This window comes from Candoia aspera, chromosome 6 (assembly GCF_035149785.1).
Source record: "Candoia aspera isolate rCanAsp1 chromosome 6, rCanAsp1.hap2, whole genome shotgun sequence".
NCBI classification, from domain to species: domain Eukaryota; kingdom Metazoa; phylum Chordata; class Lepidosauria; order Squamata; family Boidae; genus Candoia; species Candoia aspera.
Genome location: NC_086158.1, coordinates 46262354 through 46272413, shown reverse-complemented (window position 1 = coordinate 46272413; position 10060 = coordinate 46262354). Strand labels below are relative to the sequence as shown.

Below are 10060 nucleotides of genomic sequence, written 5' to 3'. Positions count from 1 at the left end.
AGTATTTTTTAAAAAACTAAATTCTCCACAAACTCTTGTATAGTTTAATTAGAGTGGGAATATTATTTAGTGTCAAAGGATGGGCATATTATGAGGTGAATCAATTCCAACTTTGTAGAATTTTCTTAACAGAGATTGAAAAAATAATTATTCTTAATGTTGTTTAAAAAAGAGATTGTCATATTTCTCCAGGGAACAAATATAAGGCAAGTATAGGCTTTAAAATAAGCTGCTTGCAGCTCAGGCTTAGAACACTGATATCTAGTTATAGATATTCACTCATGTTAACCTGGAGAACAAGAAGCTGAGTCTATGGGTTTCAACCGACTTATTAAAATTGATCTGTATACACCTGGATGACTGAGAATCTTCATCGGCGTACTTCACCAAAGATTCTGTATCTAGAGACAGGAGGAGAAGAATGAGTTGTTGAGCTTGACTCCTGGTGGAGAGCTTCATGTTGTTTTCTTGGCAGCGATACAAAAGTGTTTGCTAATTGCCTTCTTGTGGAATGCTTTTTCATGATCCCAGTCTAGTCTCAGCCTTGGGCTTTTCTGGTAGCCTCCCATCTAAATACCAACCAGGTCCAACCCTGCCCAGTCAGAGAAGATGCAAGTAGAATATTTGCATTGATGGCTGGAGGTGGCACCTATACTTTAAAATGCTTTCAAACACTGAGTGAGATTGTAGCTTCAGCTCAATTCCTCTTTCATACTCTATACATCTAATTCAGGCTGCAATATATTTTACTCCACAGCAGGCAAGGCAGCAGAATGGGTGAGAGGAGATGGAGCAGCAAAGTTGGGAATACAACATTTGCAATTATGTTCAGAAACTCAAGACTGTTTCCCAAGCTACAGACAGGCATGGCATCCTAGGCTAACCCAGTAAAAGGTACAGGAGTTTTTGACAAATCAGTTGTCAGTTCTCAAAATACATTCTGTTCAGTTTTATGATGTGATGAGCAGTGTGCTGGCACTGGCATAGCATAGTAGCTGGGAAGCATAGCATCACGCTTGGAATATGCCACAAAGATCATTTAGTTCACCCTGTTAATACAATAAATCATTACTACAACATTTATAAGCTAACCCATGAATCAAAGCATTCTTTGTTCTTGCCTCTGCTGTATATTTGCTCTGTTTTTTAAAGGCAAGTTACTGCTTCTTAACTTCTGCACCCATCCTTCATTTGCAGTATAGAACTAAAAATGCTGACCCACCTTTCCCAGTTATTGAAATGATTACCAATAATAATAATAGCTAGTAATAATAATAGTAACAACAATACCTAAAGTAATTGAAAACTCTAAAGCATTACATAAATTATATTATTCTGACACCGTTTGCTTTTTCCTGGTCTTGCATGCCTAAAGACAACATGGGCATTTTTTTTTTCTGTAATTGGCTACAGAAAAAGTAAAGGGGAAATTAAATCCATCATGCATATGGTAAAGTAATGATGGGCTAAAAGGGTCAGGAAAACCAGTTTAGAAATTTTAATTCAATAATAAAGGGACCTTTAAATCTTTGTCAAAACTATCTTTGAACTTGAGGGGCCCTTAAGTAATAGGCAAGTTATTTGGTGAGGGCCTGTACTTTAAACACTATAATAAAACAATAAAGAATCAGCTACTAAAACTTATTAGATGGCACTTGTAAGAACAATGTCTTTCTTTTGTATTCCTTCTAATTAAGTATGTATTACTGTAGTGGAAGTTTTATTTTTATTTTAAATCTCCGTATCATTTACATTTAATGCCAACTTAAAAAGAAACCAGTACTTTATACCTGTATTATCTTTCCCTCAGGCTAATTTAATTTAATCTTACAGCACACTATAAATGCTTTGCTTCTTTTAGTAGATCTGAGTTCAGTGAGATGAATAGAGATGAATTACTGTTGGGTGGGCTGTATCTAAAGGGCTAGGTAATCATGCATGTGAGTGTAAACAATAGGATTGATCCTCAGACTGGAAATGTGTACAGGGTTATTAGTAACATAACAGATGTCTGGTTGCCCTTCATAGTTAGTTGTGATACCTAACTGAATATAAATACCACTTATAGAAAGTGCGGGGATAGGGCTACTGGATTTGGTTTGCAAAAATATGAATGACCACTAGATGGCAGCAAAGAGGCACAGAAGACTATAACTCTTTGCTGCCATACAGTGGTAGTCCAGAGTTTTGCAGCCCAGATTTGGGACGATGGAGAGGCTACATGGGCTTCAGAATATTGAAACGAAGCTATTTTTAAATATTTACAAGTCTATCTGTCATTCTTCCATGCACCACCTGGTACAATCTCTGAAAGTCCCCCAAGAAGTGGGAAACTAAAAACGGCCTTGATTTCTCAGTTCTTATAAGTATTTTTTCAGATCTTCAGAAAATATAATTTAATAGTTAACATTTACAGCAAATGCTCCGAGGAGGCAGCATTATTTACAGTGGCCAAGAACAATCCTCTTCTTTCCCATCCCACAATGCCATTGGCTCAAGCAGCTACAGACATACCAGAATTTCGTATCTGGATTGTCTTTCTTCTGCAGCACAACTAGGTGCTTAATTCTGTAAGACGCAATTCTGGCTCTTGCTTCTTGATGTGTTTTCCTTGCTACATTGCTTGTTCTACTGCCATTTGCCAGCAGGGGGTACACCATCCACAGGGATAAAGCTGAAAGACCAGATTCTACTTCCTGTTGATAGTTTTCTGGTAGCTTCTGGAGTGATGGATGCATCTTGACCTTGCACTTGCTCAGCACAGAAAGCCAGGAAAAATTCTCCCTATTACAGCTTCTTCATTGCCCACAAGGTGGCACAAAGTCCCCACTCTATGACAGTCTATCTGAAAATTGGGAAGGCGTTTAAAATACTGCTCATTAGAAAGTAGCCATAGCAGGTGGAGATGCTAGGAACATAATAACATGTGAAACAGCTGTGGACAGCCAGTGTTTTCCTGGAGGCACTTCTGTCCTCTTTTCCTGGTGATATATGCACACCCCTGCCAAGAAATGCCCCAAGAGGGTCTTGTAGGTCTGCCCTTGGCGGTGGGGCTACCGATACCGGCAGGCCAGGGCATTAACATTCTTCACCACATAGAAGCTCATAGTGAGAGGTGGGATAACCAGGGTTCGGCCAGGACGAAGAGGACGAGGCTTCAGATTTGGCAGGGTTCCATCATCCAGCATAGCGAGTAGCTGTCCATTAAGCTGCACAGACCTATACACAGACCAAATGCATGAAAATCTTTTTCAGTCAAGCATGAGGAGAAAGCTATCCCTTTCCAGATAATGGGAAAGAAGATAGGACTCGGAGATGGCTACAGATGTTCTTCATAACAATGTTACAAGAAAGAAAGACACAAGACGACAGACTTCAAGATCAATGGCCACTAACTTTCTCTTTATGTCTCTGCTATGGATCTGGAACATAAAGATAAGCTTCTATGAAAGGACAAGGCTAGGACACCGTGACTACATTGTCAGATAAATTATACCAATACTAGAATCACATGGATGGTGGAGGCTGAGAATGTGGAATTCAGGACAAATAAAATAGTTCACAGAACGTATGGTTAATCTAGGGCATGCGTGACCACAAGGTGCAGTGATGGTCAACAATCTGGAAGACTTTAAAAGCAGATTGGACAAATTCATAGTATACCATTAACTGACACCTAGTTATGACTGATGATGGTGGAATATATTTCCAAAACAGAGACAGTACGTGACTCAATACCACTTGCTGAGAACATGAGAGAGAGGCCTACTGTGCTTGCATTCCACTTGTGGGTTTCCCACAGGCATTTCATTGGCCATTAGGAAAATGGAATGTTAGACCAGATAAGCCTTCTTAGGTCTGGTACAATAGTGTACTTCTTTTTATCTGATTTTGTGCAGGGCACCATAAATAAGCAGAGGATAAAGTAAGAAAGTATATCTGAATAGTTTCCATTATGGGGCATGGAAACCTCTGGTCAGGCGTGGGTGGAATTTTTGGGAAAACAGAATTGCTGGATTCTCCATCAGTATTTTAAAGCTGGATGAAATTATATACAGTAACAAGTTCCAAAAAGGTGGCCTTTTTCTGTTTACAGCACAAAAAACTTGTGGTTTCTTAAAAGTGAACATAGATTCACAACATTCATTAAAACATAAAGTTTTGGGACAGCAAAAAGATGGAAGTTAAGGTATCTGAGTAATTCAGTGGCAAGTAGCACACCACAGGAGGGGATGGATGTGCAGATTAATAAGTGGAGCACAATGCTTGATATCTTGATTAGTAAAATGTCCTCTTAATGGGTTCTCATGGTAATGGCCTTGAGCTGGACAATAGCACTCACCTAGATTGAAGTCCTTCCTGACCATAGGGTTGCAGCACATACTGATGGACAAGCTTGTCCCGAAGGGTCCCCACCAACTTGATTTTCTTTCGTGATCGATGCAAGTTGATGATGTAAATTGTGATAGAACCACGGACGTAATTATGGCTGTGAGACAGATAAAAGGTTAAAGGTGAACCATTACTTTTTAACAATAATGTGTTAGCTCTAGAATTAAGGATTTTTCACTATTATTTTTCAATCCTAACATGAAATTCTACTCGTAGGAACCCCATTTTGTGGGGCTGTGGCCCTTTTTATCTAGCTTAACTGCCTAACAGCATGAAGAGTTTCCTGCAGTTCAATCCAGGATGCTCTTCTGTCATATCAATTTTCCTTTGTGTCACTTTGCAAAGAAAGATTTGGCTAAAGAATGCTCCCAACATAGTCTGCCTTAATTGCCAATATGATTCCGTGGTCTTAATGTAGCTGCTAGGGACTGGTGTTGTTTTCAGAGCAGCTAAGGTCCTATTTTTTCCAGTAAGGTGGGAATAGGTAATGTTTTTGCTTCAAGATCTAGCCTGGGTCATGAGAGCCAGTTTGGTCCAGTGGTTAAGGCTCCAGGCTAGAAACCAAGAGACTATGAGTTCTAGTCCCACTCTAGGCATGAAAGCCAGCTGGGTGACTTTGGGCCAGTCATTCTCTCTCAGCCCACAACGTCAGACTTGAGTGACAAGCCAGTTGGTCAATTCCTGTCACAACTAACAGAACAATATTCAGTTGATCTGAAAAAGCAGACCCTGCACTAGGAAGAAAAAAAAATCTAGCCTGGGTCATAAGCAATATCATAAAACTGAAGAACACAATTTGTATGAGTTACATGGGAGGAGAATGCTGTCATCTAGGTATAGAAGCATCAGTTTTGTCCCTATTGGAAAAAGCTAGTGCATATTAGTTCAATAAATACAGCACTTGCTAGTCTAGAGCAGTGTTTCTCAACCTCGGCAACCTTAAGATGTGTGGACTTAAGCTCCAAGAATTCTCCAGCCAGCATTCTGGGAACTGAAGTCCACACATCTTGAAGTTGTTGAGGTTGAGAAACACTGCTCTAGATACTGGCTTTAACATCAGGGAGGCTAAACTGGCTTAAACATAAGAGAGTAGGACTGATGGAATGAGGCTCATGCATTCCCGTACGAAGTTGGATGACAAGCCTTCCAATTCTACCATTCTTTAATTCAAGTGGCTATTAACATGAGTAGGGAACTGGCAGCATGTGAGACAGGTGCAGTTTCTGCATCTCTGATCAACAGCATGATTAAGTGGGCTCCAAGTTTTTAATGGATCTTGCAGACAACAATAGGATAAAGGCTAGAACCTTATAATTTTAAGTAAAATAAAAATAAATATTTCAGAGATAAAATAAATACATTTGTAAAATTTGTAAAAAATTAAAAACCGCCCAGAGTCATGTGTTTGTGAGATGGGCGGCTATATAAATATGCTAAGTAATAAATAAATAAATAAAATCCTCTGATATAGCTGCAATTTGCAACTGCGTACATGCAGAAGAGCTACCTGCCTTAAAAAGCATTATTTTACAGGACAGAAGAAAGCTATACTGTATGCTAAAGAAAACTCCTTTGGGGAAAATATTTGAAAGCTAGTAGAATGGTTAGACACACATGTTGGGAGTCCCTGGCTGAAATCTCAGCTAGCCAGATGAATTGGTTTAGTGGCCTTTGGCAGTTTTCTCAGCCTGTTCCTCAGTCTAAGTCTTTCACCTGTAGGGTGATGGTAGTATGGTAACAGTGCTATTTTATTATAGGATGTTTATACAGATTACTGGGATAATGCGAGGCATCTGATATGTATCATTATACATATCATTTCCTTAGGCAGCATTTATAAGTTTTTCAATACTCCTGCCTTTGAGGTAAGCTTAGGCAGGAATATCCTCAAAGAGGAGAGAGTTATCCCATTTACAGTTCTGCATTTGCCTTGGATATGGAAAGGAGCCAAGGGTCTGCTTGCCTGCGCCTACAGGACTTTTCCTTTCCAATCCCTCCCTGTTTCTATTGCCAGTTACCTGTCAGTCGTTGGCCAAGGTTCCCTCTAGGAGGGGGAGGGGAAGCCTTGCTGAAAGCCTCTGGGTGATGTGAAGTAACAACAATAGAGACCTGTGTCTGTAGGGAAGTCCCAGGCCCTACACTCCCAGGATGCTTTGAAGGCTTATCATAGAAACTCTAGCTAGGCTAGCTGCCCCAAATGGGAAGTGGGGGGAGAGAAGGAACTGAAACCAAACCATGGGGCCTTTGGGGAACTGTACTCCCTTGATGTCATCCACAAAGGCTCCCACCACAGTCCCAGAGATAGGTGAGCTTCGCTATCAACACCAGTGTTATTCCTTACCCTCTCCACAATCTGAGCAAGCCAAGTTGTGCGCATTGAGGGGGGAAAAAAGAGAAGAGACAAACAGGTCCCGCCCCTAGGCAATAACCACCCTCCTTGTTGCAAGACAGCAATAGGGAGAAAAAGGCAGAGGCAAAACCTATGCTTTTATCTATATGGTTTCCCCACCCCCGCCCCCAGTGCACTACTGTTCAAGAAATGAATCTCATTCTTTAGCAGGTATAAATGACACATAGGGCTGGGAGCCTGGAACACAGAGATTCATCTAAATTGGAGGACATTTGCCTCTTGTGGGTGTAGCCCCTTCTTGGGTCTGCTAGTCATCAGTGCCAATCTCCATTTTTACTTAAATAGTTGCACCTGCCCTGAGATAACTCACTTGTAGTAGCTGGTGCAGTGAGCATAGATGCGTAACTTATCACGAATCACCCTGCCAGGGCGAGGTTTCCTCTGCAGCCCAGCTACATGAACAGCAAGTACCCTGGGTCCGACAAGCCGCTTGTAAAGCAGTGAGAGCCAGTAGTCCTGTCAAAAAAGCCAGATCGATTATTCCTAGGACAGAGCCTGTGGAGAGGCAGTGTAAAGGATTATGAAGCCTATTCTAGTTTGCTGCAGTCCAAGAGTAACACTAAGTAACACTGTTTTATGAAACAGCAGAATTATGCTTCTCTATTCTCAGAAAATATAGGGCAGTTTTTCTACTTTTAATAGCTACATAAATGGGAGAAGGTGGAATATGTGATTTTCTTGCGTTGAGAAGCAGTACTTGCACAAATTCTTCCTTTCACAATAACTGTCAAAAACATTTGAGCTCAATCCAATGCTGAACCTACTGCTATAGAATTTGAGTATCCTTTTGCATGGAAAGTTTGTGACATGGCTCCAGGGGTTTCTTATATAGGTGTGTTTAGAAAAGGAGGCACTGGAAAAAGCATAAATTAGATGACCTTTTATACAATCCTACTAAGTAGACACGGCTGTCTCCTAGCAGAGACTTAGAGGATACATTCCCAGGGGCCCTGTAGACCTTTGCAACCTGATCTAAGCTGTAAAACTGTGCCCTAACCACATGGTGAAGAAATGCTCCTGTAACCTGACAAGTAATTGCAGTATAATAGTCCTTCCACTCCCAGTTCTCTAAGAGTTGTTACTGGAAAACCCAGAACATAAAATGCCACTTGCGGTTCTGCTCTCGTCACTTCATGTCCTGTTCCTTCCAGTGACAAATGTACACACATTTGTCAAATGAGATGCAGCACAACAATAAGGGTGCCATTTACCACAAGTATGAGAACAATACACCCTGAGGATTCATGTGCAAAGCAGACAGAGTATTTATTCCTAGCTAAGGTGCATGCCTAGTTTGGCACTCCTATGTTACAGCACAATTTAGAGTTGTCATAGAGAAAAGGCCATGGAAATCTGGGAGAACAAATTCTTCATTAACTATTTTCCATGAAGTCTCACATTTAGAATATCCTTCACAGTAGCCACTGAGTCTGAAGAATCTGGAAGAATCTCATTAAATATGCTATTATCATAGTCCTCCTGGAAGTTTTCTTACATGTTGTTTTAATGTTTGTGAACTTAGTTGCCCTGAGATACACAATAGGATTTTGGATAGGTCCTTAGTGGCTGGGAATAATGGGAGTTGTAATAAAACAAAATGTTGAGTGGACCTAGTTAACGCTCATGCGTGCGCACACACACACTTTTAGTTGCAGTGATAATACTTCCTTGTGACCAGAGCTGTACATCCTATTGCTTAAATTAATTGAAGAACAGATCTGGCAATATGGCCTGGATGGAAATTTGTATGGGCTTCTATGCTGCAATTTGTTTTATGCTGTTCTTCTAAAATGTTGCTTTAAAAATCCTACATTCTTGAACTGAGTAGTATTGTAGCTTTTGAGGATGAACGTTGTTATGGTAGAATAGGATCTGTAAACAATTTGCCAAAATTCTAATGTAGTACTTACATGATAAGGCTTGTGTGTTAAGAAAATGTGTTGCTAATATTTCTTTCTGCAAAGAAAAAAACATATTTTTGTACAAACTGTACAAATCTTTGTCTGCTGGTTAGTCACTGATTTGACATGGGATATTTCTCTGCAGTACTTTAACAAAACTGTATTTGTTGGGAAGGATGTCTGGCCTCACTGCAATTCCTCAGGTTAACATTTTCACTGTGGTAGGGTCCAATATGATTTGAGAGAATCTGATGGCATTTTCAAATAGAGCTGGAAAAAAATGTGCCTGAAGAATTAGAATGTACTGCCAGTCAGTATATAGATAGTCCTCTTTTAGCGACTACAATTGGGACAGGCAACTTGGTCATTAAGCAAAGCTTTCACTAAGTGAAAACGCAACTCTGCTCATGATCTTACTTCAACTTTCCTTTGCTTTACAGACCTGCAAAGGTTGTAAATGTGATAAATGGTCATACTTTTAAATCACTGTTGTAACTGCGAACAGTTGCTAAATGAGCCAGTTGCTAAACAAGGACTACCTGTACAGACAATATTGAGGTAGCTAGGAAACTTTCATGTTCCTATGTTTCCTAACTCAAAGAATTATGATTAGGACATAGAAATGAAAGAAACTTTTTCTTTTGGACACCTGGGTACCTGAATGTGGCCCTAGACTTCTAAGCATGAGCTTGAGTCAGTACATGGAAAGAAAACAATCCTAAGAGTTTGTGGTTGCTTTCAGTTCAGGAACAGTTTTTTTTTTAATAGGAACAAGTTCTCTTCAACTGCAACTGCTGCATAAATGCAGAGTAGTCTTTGTTTGCTACCAAGTTATCCTAGATGTTTATATGAGTGGGCACTAGTGATCAGGCTGAGCTACACAAAGTTGCCCAGCAATATGTTATTCAGCAGACTTTGTACCAAATCCCAGTGGTGTGACAAAAGCAGGAAGAAAAAGAATGGAACTCTACAAAGGAGTCATTCTTCATGGTTTCACTCTTAAAACTAGTTAGATTCTATGGATAAACAACCCTATGACATACAATACTCCTGTAACTCCACAAGAGTAAATGTAATCACTATTGTGACATGTTGGTAAAGGGCTCTTAGTCTGTTGGGTACCAGTGTCTGTTGGCCATCTGCACCTGCCAGAGGAATTTCTAAGCCATACTGTGTTAATGCCTATTCTTGACATAGTACAGAACATGGACATTGATGGCAATTGAGCAGCAAGGGCTCCTTGGTTGCCTTGAAAAGGTACTTTGCATTTCAACAAAGAAGGAATGGGGGAAATACACACATACAGATGCAAGTGCACTTCTTACAGCAAAACTACATAAGCTATTATTGCAGGATG

The 10060-nt window shown here is 40.1% G+C and overlaps 1 protein-coding gene across 2 annotated transcripts in view; it reads right to left on the bottom strand.

Moving 5' to 3' along the window:
- Nucleotides 1-1707: 1707 nt before the first annotated feature.
- The window catches only part of HPSE2 (heparanase 2 (inactive)), a 200884-nt gene continuing 192531 nt past the window's right edge, over nucleotides 1708-10060 (bottom strand). For both annotated transcript variants that reach the window (XM_063306989.1, XM_063306990.1), the window contains 3 exons: nucleotides 7113-7258; nucleotides 4343-4489; nucleotides 1708-3219 (listed from right to left, as the gene is read on the bottom strand). In XM_063306989.1, coding sequence (XP_063163059.1) covers nucleotides 3054-3219; nucleotides 4343-4489; nucleotides 7113-7258 — 459 coding nt within the window. In that variant the 3' untranslated portion in view covers nucleotides 1708-3053. The remainder of the gene's footprint in view (nucleotides 3220-4342; nucleotides 4490-7112; nucleotides 7259-10060) is intronic.